Source organism: Eublepharis macularius, chromosome 5 (assembly GCF_028583425.1).
Source record: "Eublepharis macularius isolate TG4126 chromosome 5, MPM_Emac_v1.0, whole genome shotgun sequence".
Taxonomy (NCBI): domain Eukaryota; kingdom Metazoa; phylum Chordata; class Lepidosauria; order Squamata; family Eublepharidae; genus Eublepharis; species Eublepharis macularius.
The window spans coordinates 115,932,532-115,948,120 of NC_072794.1; the positions used below are offsets into that span (position 1 = coordinate 115,932,532).

Genomic DNA, 15,589 nt, shown 5'->3' on the forward strand with positions numbered 1-15,589 from the left:
TGCTTGTATGTACAGCTCGCTTGGCACTTACTAGTTGTCCTCCAGTATAATATGAACTGACTTTGAATTTTGCAACTAAATACATTTAGCAACTAAGTGCCACTATTTGCAAGGCAGCAACCTTTAAGTATGAAATATCCATTCAGAGAACATTCACTGTAGTGCCTGAGCATCTCTTCCCCATGCTTTACAGATGAGGAAGTAACAAACAGATGTGCTAAATTAATTGCCCAGGTTTTCCTCAGACAAACAGAAACCCCAGCTGATGTATGTGCTGCTGGGATGTATAATTTCGGACTGTAGATAAGGGATCAAATGTTTGGATGCTCCCACCCCCATAAAATACTTTCTAATAAAGTCATCAGGAAACAAGGCAAGCAGAGGATAATCAGGAGCAATCAGACCAAACAATGTCAAATGATTTGAATCAAGGGTGGGGTAGAATCTACATTCTGCTACACTCTGATGCTAAACTCAGAAGCAGTGACACTTACTTGCATGCTTCTCTATTTATCAGGAAGTGAGTATGTTGGAAGTGGAGGATAGCTTCCCACTGCAGCCAAAGTGATGCAAAAATCCCCTAAACTGTAGGTGGCTGGAAGGTCATGAATGACTGCTGCAGCTTCACTTGTGATACTCTGATGCACAAAATGTGGGCTCCTTAATCAAAGATTTCCATTCTATGCAGGTACTTTAGCTCTTGTAGTGCCTATTATTAAAGTGCAAATCTTGATGCAACAACTGTAGGTCACTTACCATTGTACAGTAAGGATAAAAACCAAGCTCAAAAGGATACATCTCTCTCTCTCTCCAGTGCTTTGGCCCCATCCATATGTGGATAAAGTGGATACAATCTCTTTTGAGAACAAAACACCACATCAGGAATTACAATCACAGAATGCCTTAGCCTTCCTGACTGTGGGGCAAATCTTGGAACCCCGGTTCCGATGTAACTTAGAGCAGATCACGGGGTAAAAATGTCCCTAGGCTGTACCATTTGACTGCCACTTGGGGTGGAGATTACATGTTTAAATGCTCCCCCATAGGGAACAAATCTGCAAATAAAAAATTGGGAACATCAAGCATGGTATACTAATATTAATATTTTCTACGGGTAAAAAAAAATGATATAGGAAGCATTCAGTCATGTGATTTCCCCCATCTCCAGTGGTACAGTGTCACCACGTGATCTGCTGGTTAAGTGTAGAGTAGCTTTTTAAAAATCTCCTGATTTTTAATGGCCTCTCTCATAATTTTGTTATTGGTTTATTTAATGTAACTTGCAATAGTTTAACTAGTGGTAACTAGTTGGTAGGTTACCTGTCCTGGATGCAGTGTGCACAGAACAGGCCTTTAGAATAGTATTACATAAAAAATAGATATGGCTTTAAGGTCATAGATGAAAAACCAGGTATTTCTTGTTAAGATGGTAAATTGGGTAAGGGCAGTAAGCCAATCAATTGCTCTTCCACAGGTATCCTTCAAGATTCAACTCCTGTTTAATAATATTAAAGCGGTGCTTGTGTATATGCGTGCATGTGTGAGCATGGCCTGCAGTATGGGCTGAGGAAGGAAACCCCTCTCTCTTACAGTCAGGTTTCAGTGTAAAGGATGAGACAAGCATAGAGGAAATAGACTAGTGGTTAGTGTTATTTACTGTTACTTAAATGCAAATTAAAATTAGTATTTAAAAACAGCAGGCCTTAGAGACTTGTCTTTTTAATTAGTTCCATCAGAATTGCTGCAGTCAGCGGCAGGTTCCCTCTTCTCAATGTTTTCTCTATTTCATTAGAGAGCAATGTGTTTACAAATAGAAGCAAGGGCCCAAAGAGGCAAATGCCCATTGTCCTGTTGGCCCAGAAGCAGATTGTCAGGTATGTATTGGTTTAAATGTCTCTACATGGATCCTGTCTGATAACACGCTCGCTGTTTTTTAGAGCAGTCAAGCAAATCAGATTTTCTTACAGGGTCTCTGGAACTAATAATTTATTCTCAGCTGTGGTCTAATTCCTGTAGGATTCAGAGCTAAAGGCCAAATTGCTTATTAAAACTTGATTGTGGCCCAATGAGATTTGGCAGATGTTAATTCTTCCAAATGTGCTGTATGGCAAAAACATTTTAAATATTCTGTTCCCTTAGAAGAAACCTGACTGCTTTGGCAATTTTTCCCTGAAATGAGCCATTGACCATCTTAAGATTCCCTCAGAGTTTCTGAAATGATGGTCCCTCAACAACATCAGTTATGGCCTTGTATGTCTGATGGAAGAGGAATGAAGATTCACATTTACTGTTTCCTACTTTCCAGTTTTTGTCTTCAACACAATTCTGAATTCCATTCCTGTTCAACATTTTACTTATGATGATTTCTTGTTGAGACACAAGAATTCTGTAATGGAAGGGTACTGGCAAATGTGAGACAAAACTCGATGCGAGCTGATTGTAAATGCAAGTTAAGTAACTGATTAGATTGTTACATATTAATCTGTTTTGTGTCCTTTAAGCAAGCGTAAATGGCCTAATATGTATTGCTGTATTATTCCTGTATGGACATGGGGTATGTAAATCTTATATTCTACATTACTATTCCATTTGTGTTAATGTTTTTTGCTAACATTTGGTACATTGTTATGGCCTTTGGCTAATGAAATAAGGTTTCATTCTTCATTCAGCTCTCATGGTTGTTGAAAACATGAGCACTATATAAATGCAGTCAATAATTTTTTCTTAAATGTGGTCATATGGTATTAGGGCCTGACAATGGCTGTCTTAAGAATGTGCTGTTTCTTATCTTAACTAAAGGTAAGTCCTCGAGCTTGGTTTTAATGCAACCTCCCTTGCCCTCCAAACCCTTCTAGAGAAATATGCTACCTATAGAAGGAAGGGGAAGATCATCACTGTTGATGAAAACAATAGGTATATTATTTTACTAGCAATATTTTACCTTGTCTTGCTTACAACCTGAGTTCGATCCTGGTGGAAGCCAGGTTCAGGTAGCCAGCTCAAGGTTGACTCAGCCTTCCATCCTTCCAAGGTTGGTAAAATGAGTACCCAGTTTCCTGGGGGTAAAGTGTAGATGACCAAAGAAGGCAATGGCAAACCACCCTGTAGCAAAAGTCTGCCAAGAAAACGTTGCGATGCGATGTCCCCCCATGGGTCAGTAATGACTCGGTGCTTGCACAGGGGACTTTTACCTTTACCTTTTTTCTAATAAAATATCCAAGATAGCTAATTATCATGAGTTATAAATAAAAATAAAACAATAGTCTAAATATCAAACCACAAATACGTTGTTATAAACATTGCAATGCAATGATTATTATTCTGTTCATGCTACTTCATACATTTGTCAGCCTTGTGAGTAGTGGGATCAGAATGATCACCTATTGTGTAAGAGGTGCGCTCTATAAAAAGGATCTCTTTGAAGTTAATTGCAGATGTCTTAACTCCCTATCAACCCCATGCATAAAGCAATATGAGAGCCTTTTCAAATATAGACCCACTTGTACACTTGACAGGGTTAATGTAGCACCAGCCCCAGTTCCTCTGCAAGTATCATGGCATCCTGTGCTGAAATATGGATGGCAGTGCTTCCAAGAACAAGACATGGCAAAATTAAATCAATTTAGACATGATTAGTACTCCCAGCAATGGTATACTGATAGCTTTCAACCCTCAGCTTTCTCTCTTTAGCAACTGTATCATGCCACTTTTAATAATGATACTGTACCTGCCAAAATCATGCAACAAATGGCAGTATCCTAGACATGATAGCAATTGACTGTAGGCCAGATGAAGCATAACTCTGAAGTCATGTACGACTATAGCAGTGCCACAACCATCAAGTGTCACACCAACAGTCATGTATTTATTTAATACATTACAATGGAACAGTCTATACCCCCTCTATTAGTGTGTGTGTTTATTTAGTTTCATGTGCTAGAGTTGTGCTCCTTAGCTCTGTTTGTTAGGAATGTAAACTGCATGAGCTACCTTGTCCAGAAACCAGTTGCTTCTGACCCTGTATTTATGTTGTTCTGAACACACCTGTCTCTGCTGTGTGAACCAAAGAGCAGGAAACTGAGTGAGTACTTTATTTCTGATTTGCACCAAAAGGGAATATCGCATCAACAATGCAAGGACCACAAAAATAGTCACCATGGGATAAACCTCTGCCATCAAAAGTCCCAATGGGTCAAATGTGTGACAATGTCACCTTCCTACTGGCACATTTGGCTGTGGTGAACTGAACCTACAGCCACAGAAACATTAGTAGCCTTATACTCAGTACAGGGGCCAGTATTTATTTATTTTATTTATTAATTCAATTTTTAGCCCTCCCTCCCTGTGGGCTAAATTTGCCACCAATTCAGCAGCAAGGGCTGGAGCTTGCTAATATCAGAGTGCTACCTGCATGACTGCCTTGAACTGGATAGCCCCAGTGAGCCTGATCTCAGAAGCTAAATAGGGTCAGCCTTGGTTAATAATTGGATGGGAGACCTCCAATGAAGATGAGGGTTGCAGAGGCAGGCAATGGCAAACCACCTCTGACAGTCTCTTGCCATAAGTCAGCTATGACTTGAGGGCACTACACACACACACACACACACACACCTGCATGACTAGCCAGGGAGTAGTGGCAGATGGGAGCAGCAGCCTCAGCTCCAGAAGGCAAGAACTCCCCTTTTTGTGAGCATGCCCCCATGTTGCTCAGTTAAGATCCTATTCTTATGCTGTACAGGGTGTCATTGCTGGTGATTATATCACCTGCTGTGTCACCCTTTCCACATTCCTAGAAAGCCAATAACATGTGACTAATTCCTTCCTATGATATATTATATGTCTAGCACTGGGTGATGTTTGGATGCCTAACCAGAAGTGTATGTTGCTGACCGCCATGGATCATGGGGGGAAAATGAGTGAGCTATGGATGGACTGGCTTTGGCTCATACCAATAGGCATCACAAACATAACCAACACTAACAGTGTAAATTTATGTTCGATGCATTCTCGTGGTGATTATGTATAGGACACGATGTCCTAGTGCCTTGTTTTGTAAGGCATTTCTTTTCGCATTGACACTTTGGGTCAAACCACATGAAACAAAATACACTTGAATTACACTCGAATTACAAAATACACTTGAATTACCCATGTATTCGAGTGTATTTTGTCTCGTGTGGTTTGACCTATAGCCTTCAGACCCAGGCAGTAATTCCAAGGTTCTACACAGCTATCCCTCAGTGGTCCAACCATGTTCCAGCACATGTAGTCACTTCTAGGAAAGCTGTAAACAACAAGTGTGAATTCTGTCTTCATCCTTGTAATGTTATGAAAGCAAACATGCCACTACTGAGCTAACAGAGCTATTAACAGACCTGTGTAACCTGATGGCCTTGCATGGTGGTGGTTGGAGTGGTGTGGTGGCTGCCTGGTTTCCCACGCACCCTTATAAGATGGGGTTCTTCTATACTTCTGGCAGCATGAGAATGACAGTACTGTTACTAGCCCATCTTTTCTGAAGTGGGGTCTTCTTGCTCCTCTCTAGTGAGATTCCCAATCACTTATCTTGCTAAATCTCACAATGAGTCCTTGAATCAAGTCATATCACACTTTGAGTCTGCATAAAGTGTGGGTTGTGGTTGTTGTTCTATTGCTGGTTTACACATCAGCACAGCAAACTCTCATTACTTCTTGTGGGGCTCCTTTCTGGTGAGTGTTGTCAGGATTAGGCATGCTGAGAGCTTTTACATGGACACTCACCTGGTAAATTTCCCTTGATCAAACTTCCTCATTTGCTCAAGATGAACAACTCATTGGATAGCCATGAGGTTTCCTGTTGATGTTCATCTCAAGCATAGCACTGTGCCAAGCAATTTTGCACCTGTGCAACGGCCATTTGGGTTACAGGGCCAGGTTACGGCTTTGGCAAGTAAGGTGCTGTTTGCAGCTGCTTTTATCCAGTTTGTCATTTTATCAAAGAAGAGTTATGCATCCCCCAGGGTCATAGAAAAATCATTAAACTGGTCTACTTGTAAAAGATGGAATTATTCACAGTGTGTGCCTCTTTGTGTCTATGCAGTTGGATGCATCGTTAAAATGAACAACTACATTACCTTTTTTTTTGCACCTGCACAGTCAGTAGCTTATACATGAAAAATGATTGTAAGATTATCTGGGTTTGTGGTCAGATACTGAATGCACACAGATATAGCTAAGTGGTAAGTCTGAACTAAAAATTTCATTTTTCCCCTTGTAACTACGTACCTTTTAAAAACTGGAGGTGACAGATGGGGATGGGTAGCTGTATAGCTATGCAAACATACATTTAAACTTGCTAGGATGCCTCTAAACAGCTTGCCAAATGATTGGCTCCCTGGTTGTCACCAGCTAGCAGGATATGAGAAACTGATATTAACTGGGCACCATTAATCAGAATCAAGGGGCATCATTAGAAATTCTTATAGAGACTGAGGGGGGAAATTGCTGTAAATTCATGTATTATTTAAAGTGGATAAAGATCCTATACGTGGTGTGTTGGTGTTACAGGCAGGCATCTAGCAATGGATCAATGTTGGCACTTAGATTTAAGGGTCCAGTTCTGCTCCCTGAACTCTTGGGGTTCTTGTGAAACATGCATTTGGAAAGAGTGGCTACAGGCAGGTGTAGATTGGCATTTTCTGAGTATTGCTTTCTGATGGTCCCAAATGACTGGGAAGTGATTCATTGACTGTGCTGTTCAGGTTATGACAAGTATAACTTGGGAGGTGTGACACTTCTCCAGTTGCTAACTGGCTTGAAGGAGAATGAGTGAAGTGAATGCCTCATAATTTCTGGGATGTGGCGTGTCTGTGGCTTGTGCCTGCATTCATGTTTATAATGCGCACCTCAAATGCATGCCCCACCTAGGTTGTGATTACCTTCAGTAATTTGCTTCCACTTCTACTCACTTTGGAGGATGTAAAGCTATTTATTAAAGCTGTATCATCTTATTCTTTTCTGTCTGCACCAATGGGATACGCCTTGTGTGACTGCTCTGCCTTTGCTGTGGCCTCCCATACTGGACAGTACTGCTACTGCCACTAGCCTCTGTGCAGAGGTGACGCGTGAGCCCTCTTCACACCTCAGTGTGATACACTGTATGTATGATGCATCTCACCACCACCACCACAGTGGGCTCTCTGAGGTTTTCTGCTCTATCATTATAATACCAACATTTTTTACTATTGTTTGCCCAGAGCTCCTCTAAAGTGGAAAGGGGCTAATAAAAGTTTTAAACCAACAATAGTACGATATCTAACAATGCCTAACGATGTGTGGATAAGGCCTTAATGGGACAGCAGGATTGGAATCCAGTGGCACCTTAAGTGACAAAATTTTTCAGGGTGTAAGCTGTCGAGAGCCCTATATGGGGGAGAGGGGGAGAGGCAGTGGAGATCCCCGAACCTTTATATCCCAGCCAGAAACTTGGGATAGAAAGGTTCAGGAATCTCTATGTCTCCCTGTATATGAAGAAGTGAGCTTTGACTATCGCAAGCTTAGATCCTGCTGTTCTATTGCAGACCAACACTGCTACCGACTTGAACTCTTGCCAGGCTTCACCAGATCAAAGTTCTCTGTGGCTTTGGGCTTTCTGGCAGCACCAGGCCCTCTGTTTGGCTTGCTCAGCTGTTACCCTTGAAGAAACGATGCTGTTTTAGTATGACTCTAAGGTTTTCAAGAGTGACCCCTGCTTTATTCCTCAAGGGAGACGGTCAGACACCGATTCTTGGGCCTCTCCTCAAAACGCACTCTGCCAATGCCCAAATCTCTCTCCTTTCTTCCTCTATGTTGAGACAAGGAAGCCAAACCTCGCTGGCCAGAAGCCTTACACGCCTCCGGGAGTGCTGCTTTGCACCCTGACTTCAGGAGCCAGCCTCTGAGCATGTCCAAAGTGCTGTTCCCCGCCCAGCCGGCAGTCGGGGGCCAGGGCTGGCGGCGGAGGCGAGCCAAGGCTCCCCTGCGGCTGGAGAGGCGAAGGCGTACCTCGTCCGGCCAGCTCCCTCCTGCTCGCCGCTTCGTCGCTCCACCCTCTCCCGCCGCCGCCGCCTCTGCAGGTCCCGTGGAAGAGCGCCTGCGCTGCCGGCCACCCTCCGGCAGGTCGGAGCTGCCCGGGCTGCCTGGCCGCACACCATGGCCATGGCTTCGCCGGCCGTGGGGCAATTCGCTTACCCGCTGCTGCTGGACAAGGAGCAGCAGCTCTTCCTGCAGAGCCTCAGCGCCAACGAGAGGAAGAAGATCCTCAAGCGCTCCGCTTCCAATGACATGAAGCCGCAGCCCCGGCGCCGCCAGCCGCAGGACGAGCAGCTCCCCGCCGCGGCAGCGGCCGTGTCCCCGCGGGGCGCAGACGAGCTCCTGGCCGGCCAGGTTGGCCCCAGCGGCGCCCCGAGAGCGCAGCGCCCCGCTGCCTGCGGGAGGCACCTCGGAAGCGCTGCCGAGCCGGAGCGTGCCGGGCGAGCTGCGAAGCTTCGTGGCGCCCCGATCCGGGCGGGAGAGGAGGAGGGCGAGGCGGCGGCGCCGGTGGCTCTCTCCTCGGGGCTCCCCGCGCCTCCCGCTCCCGCTGCCAAGCCCTCCCGCTCCGGGCTGCTGCACCACCAGCGCCTGCGGCTGCGACCCACAGCGCCTCGCCTGCTGCCCGACGTGCGCACCATCTTCGAGCAGCCGCGGGACCCCCGAGTGCGCCCGGAGAAGGGCGAAGGGCACCGCTTCGAAGCCTTCCCGCTCCGGCGGGGCTGGTGCGACCTGTGCGGGGAGGCCGTGCTCCAGAGGGCTCTGCGCTGTGCCAGTGAGTAGGGCTTCTTTCTGCCAGCCTTTCCGGCCCATCCTTCTGCGGGGCGCGCAAGGCAGGGAGGGGCACACCTGCTACCACCTTCCCCGCAAGAATATTGGTGGGACTCCTGTGCTTGGGAAAGGGGCAGTGCAGGGAGTAGCCCTGCCGGGGGGGGGGGGATGGCCCTTCCCCTCCCCCTTGGCCCATGAGTCTCCTTGGGCTCTTTTGCCCTCTCCCCGCAGTTCCAGGTTTCTGGTCCTTCGTATCGTGTAACTAGACCAGTCTCTGTCCAGCCTCCTGTGATTTGTCCACGGGCGCTCCGTTAAGCCATTCCTGCTCCTTTAGTAGCAAAGCTCCTTTCTCTACCTTCCCTCCTGCGGAACCCTTTCTATTTTAGCCCTGACCAAAGACAGCCCTAGCAGTATCCCACTTCCAGGATTTTGGGCCAGAGGTATTGGCTAGCAGACACTGGTATAGTTCTATAAAACCTATTGTCCAGGGCAGTTAATAAATGTTGCATCCCATCTGCGAATCTAAATGCACTTAGAAATCCTGGTGGAGATGTCTGCTGCTTTATGGGAAGGCTGGTGCATGAACTGATTTATGTTTAAGACCTGAAAGCTTTTAAAATTTTCATGAGGTGTATTGGAGTAGTTCTTGACTTAGACAATTGTGCCTCTGCTTGATCCTAACTTATGAATGGGTTTACATCCCCTGAGCGCTCCTGTTCAAAACTACAAGCGCTTCAATCAGGAAATCTATCACATTGGAAGTGTGTGTGATAGATTTTTAAAAATAATGTCATTAGAATTCCTATGTAAGCTGCAGTCCCATTCATTGGAACTTCTGTCTAAACTTCTAAACATTCTTGGCTTTTTAGACTGGCAGCAATGACCCTGCAATTTATGGTACTCATTTGTTGTGAGTGAGAAATTTTGCATCTCACATGTTGCCGTTCTGAATCTTCATTAATCTCTCAAGTGGTGGACATTTATCTTTTCCCCACTCAGGCTGCATTTACTGCCTTTTATAAACCTCTTCTATCAGTGGAGATTTGCTATGCTGGTGTTTTTCTTTCCCCCATAGAACCTGTTAGTAACTTGCTTGACAGTAGTTGGATGTTGTCATGGAACTTGTTCACAATTCTGTCAGAATTGCTGCTGGAATTTTTCGTTGTTCATGGATGTTGATTCCTCCTCACAAAGGTGACGTGATGCTGATTTTAATGGAAATGTATGCAGCAAAGTAAGGACTTTTACATGCAGGACCACCATCAGAAATCCATAGTGCTATTCTCGCTTCATATGCAATGTGGGCTGGTTTGCTTCAGTTCACCTTGGAAGCCGTTTAGCGAGAGATTGGGATCCTCCAGAAGATGCTTTATGTGGGCAGAGTTTTAGTGCTCAGAAGTAACTACTTTTTGAGTCAAGATTTGTACAGTCTGTGATGTAAAAGGTTAATGACACTATGTCAGAGGAATGGCTATCACATGTGTGTAAATTAATATAGTTATTGAGCCTAATAGTTGGAGAAATGCTTGTATGTTTTCCATTGAGTTATGCTTCTAGAACTCTTTGCCTAATAAAGTTTCTTGTTTCAATGCTGACTTGACATTCACCTTCAGGTTAGTTGCAAACTATAGTCTGCTTGGTAAAGTAGCTGAAAATTACAGTAAAGTAGCTGAAAGTGTCACGTTTTACTTGTTTTACTAGCTCAGAGCTGCTAATAGAGCTATGTAAGTTGAGAGAGCAACCATGAAATTTCTGTTGTCAAAGTTATGGTGACATAGAAGCCAAATATTTGTATAACATAGTTGTGTTTTATGCATGCACACCGCAATTCATTTTCTACCTGTGTGCAGAGACTCTTGTAAGAAGCATTAATGACATTGATCTCATTCAGGCACCCTTGATCCATGGCACATAGGAACATTTTACAGGCATAGAAGTTTGGAGGTTTTTTAAAAGGTATTTCTCTGGAGCTGAGCAAGGAAAGCGTTTTTACAAGATTAAAAATGTATTCATATAGCGGCTCTATTTACCTCCAGTATACTCCATTTGGTGCAGAGGGAGTTCATAGCTTCTTCCAGTACTTTTTTTCTTCAAAAAAAGAGGCGCCAATGCTCAAGATGTTCAGCACCTTGCTGAATGTCTTGAACAAACTGGCACCTATTTGGAGGTGCCAGTATGCTGGAAAGAGGTGCTGCCCTGAGAAAAAAAGCCCTGGCTTTTCCCACTGCTTTTGTAAAAACAATAAGGATTATTGTACTGCATTGAAAGCCGTAAGATTTTTGAGGGTTAAGCGGGGGGTGGGGCACTAGAACCTATTATTTTGTGCTTAGACCATAATAAATATTAGCTTTAAAAGTGCTATAAGATTCCTTTTAGTTCTTGCATCAACAGACTTAAGACGGCTGCCCCTATGATAAATGCCTGAAATGCCTCCTTTTTATTTACCCTAGAAAGGTTTTGGATTGCTATGAAATACTCATTAGTATGCATGTGGCATATTTAAATGTGCAAAGTGCACCATGTAGGCCAGTATTATTATTATGTTATAGATGCTGGTTGGGAGCTGAGGCTAAGAAACTGGGCTTTGCTAAGTATTTCAAGTAAACTCATAATGGACACAGAACTGGAACAAGGAACTTTCAACTCCTGCTCTTCATTACTATGTAATTTTATCTCTCACATCATTAGGAAAAGGGGGAGCTAGTAACATTTTTATTGTACTTGCAGGCAGGGTGGATTTGATTTAAATCAAACTGATTTAAATCACGATTTAAATCACTAGTCATTAAGGCTTGATTTAAATCATAGTTTTCTACATAAAGACTAATTCTTGCTGGTATAACTTTAATATGCAAGTAGATGCCTGCCTTACCGATAGGTAAAGGAACTTCATTAAAGTATTCCCAAACTGGGTCTCTTTTACGGCCTGCTGCCATTATAGGTTTTTTCCTGCAAGGAAAGAATGTGATAAACCTCTGGTCATACACACAAAAGATCCAAAGACTTGTGCAGTATTGTGCTCAAAAAGTTTCACTGTCATTTTGTACTGCTTGCCCCTCCCTCCTCACACTTAGTTTCTTCTTGTGCAGATCTATTCCACTCCAAACAATCAGAAAAATATTGTTTCTATTCACTGAACTTCTTGAAACTTAGCACTGGAGGGGTTGATTCTGTCTTCATAGGTTTGTAGAACAATAGGATTAAGGTCTTTTTCTCAACTCTGTTCATGTTATAACATTTTTGCTGTGAAGAAGAGGCATGTGATCTCTGCTGAGCTGACACAAATTCAGTTTTGAGAACTGCAAAACCAAGCATCTGTGATAATATCTTGTAGGCAGAGAAACTGCCCAATAATTTTACAAAAACCTCTGGAAGAGCATGACATTGTGAATGGATTAATGGAATTTATTTACCAAAAAAATTAAACATATACAGCCTTATTCTACATAATTAAAAACTAATCTTTATTTCATGATGGAATAACCTTTGGATGGTAATATATTTTCCTCAAAAAGCATTTTATTTAAAAAAATCCAATTTAAATTTAAAAAATCCGATTTAAATAAAAAAAGTCTGATTTTTTTGATTTTTTTAAAAAAATCATTGATTTTTATCCACCCTGCTTGCAGGGCAGGGGGAATAGAAATCTTACCTGTGCATTTTATATACATTCTTGTACCCATTTCCTGCTGGTTTCCAGATCTAGCAATAGGCACATTTATTGGCTTCTGCTTAAGAAAATCCACTCCTGATGTGGGCAAAGCAGGTTGTAATCAGACCTTTTCATTTGATGTTTAATAGTGCAAATGCAACCTCCAAGAGTGATAGATGATGTTTTCCCATGATGATTAGTCTAATTAATTCATGTATTCGGTTCACTGACCATTAATGGAACTGAACTGGGAAGTATGCTAAATTATCAGATGTCGTTTTAGGTTTCCTGGGAATTAAGAACACAGATATAGCCATATTGGAATAGACCAAACCCATCTTTCCCAGCTGATCAAAATGCTAAGAATTGTGTGTGTGTGTGTGTGTGTGTGTGTGTGTGTGTGTTACTCTCACTGACTGTGTTATGAGGGTTCTGCAAAGTTTCTGTTTCCCTTGCCTCCTATTTTTAATACGGCAGCATACAATATTGGTTTTTATGAAATGTTAGCCAAGAACTTGTACTGAAGTATACCTTCTAATTTATAATCTAAGATATATACAATGTCTTTGTGTGTGTGCATGTGTGAAGAGAGAATGGAGAAGGAAAGGGCTAGAAACACAATCCCACCAATTTGTCTCAAACTCCCCTATCTGTGGAAGGCTGTGAACCTTAGTTGATTAGTTGGGATAGTTAACCGAACAAAACTTTTCTGCACAGATAAAAATCTCACTTCTAAATCTCTCTGTGTTGTTGTGCATACCACACAGACTTGCTAGCTCATTGTTCCCTGAGCCAGATACAGTGAAAAAGATGTCCACAGATGACTTTTTCTTTCAGTTTGCATCCATGGCCCTTTGGTAAAGTGTGAAGGGAGTTTGTGTGCATCTTGGCAGCAGCTGTCAGAAGGAACTGGGCCCTCTCATTTAGTTTTACAAATTTTACATCAATGCTCTGCTCACACTTGTTCAGAGGCACAGTGTTCATTGACGTTTAGTTTAGGGGGTCAAGAAAAGCATGCACCTCACTCAGGAGGGGCTGTGGCTCAGTGGTGGACCCCATTCTTGCACGAGGAAAGTCCACGTTCAGTCTCCTATGGAAGGAGCAGGCAGTGGGTTATGTAAAAGGCCTGAGACGTGAAGGAATTGCTGTGTATCTAATTAATAAACTGATAGATCTGTTTCAGTATAAAGCAGTTTCATGTGCAGGTACCTTAACCAATAGAAGTATTCTTTAGATGGTGATAGTCTGCCAGTTTGGAGAATGCTGCTTAGTCAGCTTTGCTGTTTACAGTTCTGGCAAGCACTAGATCTGGCACAGGCCTGAAAGCTTGACAGAGCTGCAGCTTGTTCCCTGCATCACAGGAGAGCTTTCCATTCTTGTAGCCAAGTGTTCTTTTGCTGACCCCTCTTGAGCCGTTAGCCCCCTTTCTTGATTCTCACATTTGGGCTTGTGCCCAAATTCATACTCTGTTAAATGTGTTTTGCTGCAATTGATGTTCAGGAGAGCAAAAAGGGCTTGAAACTGCACTTGCAAGTCGTTTGAGAATGACGAGCAATTGGAAGAGACAGTGACGCCATATGGTCCTGCTGCATCATATTACGGCTTTAACACGGCAATATTGGGCATAGCTCCATCAATGATTTGGTTGCAGTGATATGTCAGAGTTGGTCAGTGTTTCTTCTCTGAGTGTCTATCTGCATTGCTGTGAAAACTCTTTATACTTGGCCTTCTCTACCCTGCCCCTCCTGAGTATATGGTTCTCTCTAGAGAACCTTTGAAATGCTGCATTGAAATGTGAATCTGGAACAGGCTGCTAGTTCCTCTGGCTCACTGGTTTGCTGTTACTGGGATTAATGTTGGATGGTTCAGAGGAAGTAACGCATCCTTGTGATGAATTTATACCCCCCCCTCCTCGCCATACCACCAAATGTGGATGAATTTACACCACTTTCTTGGGTGTAATTGTCCTGATGGCAAATTCATGTGCAGCACCAGGCTATGAAGTTGGTGACAGTAGCAAAGTTAGTGAAGCATAGTGGTTAAGGGAATGAGCTATAAGCCAGGAAATTCTAGAACAAATCTTACTTTCTCTTTCTTCCCCTTTATCCTGGATGGTGGAGCAGGGCAATGAGCACAAAGGGCCTAGGCAGATGTGCCCAAGGGGTCACATGGCACATTCCCAGCCCTGCTTCTTTCTCATGCAAATTCCCCTTCTGGTCTTAATGGCTTATATGGGCACCAGTCCTAACTGTGGTTAATTTTTTTCCAGATTCACTATTAAAATCACTGGTGAGGAATCCCACAGACTTCTTAACTTGGACCCAAAGTTTTTAGTTAACTGGAATTCTAGTCTGATTTATCTGTATAAGTTATATTAAACTTGGCTTCCTTTAATAATTGTTTTTTCTCAGCAGAAGCAGTAGAATGTGCTGAGTCCAAAGGGGATTTTGCCGGGGGTTTTTTCATGGGAACTAAAACAATTTTAAAAAAATCTCTGCGCTGGAAAACTCCCCTTTTAATGCCATTTTGTCACTTTACAGATACTCCCTTTCCAAACAATATCTTTGGGTGGATTCTTTTTAGCTTTTATACTACATTTAAAGCTGGGTGTGTGCTGGTTAGAGAGAACTTGTGTCCTACAGATGTCAGGAGTGCAAATGCATGATTTCCTGGCAGCAGCTTCCTTCTGCCTGTTAAGGGAGGTTTTACTTCTTTTTTTTTTTTAAAAAAATGTTCCCATAAGAGGCACTGGGCAGTGTTCAAAATATATCTAGTAATGGCCTAGTTAGCCTGGAGCCCAGTGAATACCTGAGAGCTCCTTCAGATCTTGCATTGGTGGCAAGTCGCTTACCTTGTGAGTGCCTTGATGAAATCCTGATTCAGTCAGAGGTGCGTTTGAGCTGAGAGAGTACTGGCTTGCTGCAGAATGAGATGGTTAGGATGTTGCCTGTAAATTGGGACGGTCACGTGCCGACAGGTTCCCACCCCCCTGATCTTGTCTCTGCTGTAACTGTGAGGGTCTGAGAAGGAGGTTGTGTCACAACTATAATGACTGAGCCCCTCTATAAGGCGTCTTGCATTTCGCTGATCCCCAGATCTGAGTCCGCAGGAATTTCTTTC

At 43.3% G+C, this 15,589-nt stretch overlaps 1 protein-coding gene across 1 annotated transcript in view; it reads left to right on the forward strand.

Annotated features, from left to right (window-relative positions):
- The first annotated feature begins 8,116 nt into the window (after positions 1-8,116).
- Positions 8,117-15,589, forward strand: part of RASSF5 (Ras association domain family member 5) — a 133,510-nt gene continuing 126,037 nt past the window's right edge. Inside the window, exon 1 of the mRNA XM_054981730.1 lies at positions 8,117-8,821. Coding sequence (XP_054837705.1) covers positions 8,170-8,821 — 652 coding nt within the window. The 5' untranslated portion in view covers positions 8,117-8,169. The remainder of the gene's footprint in view (positions 8,822-15,589) is intronic.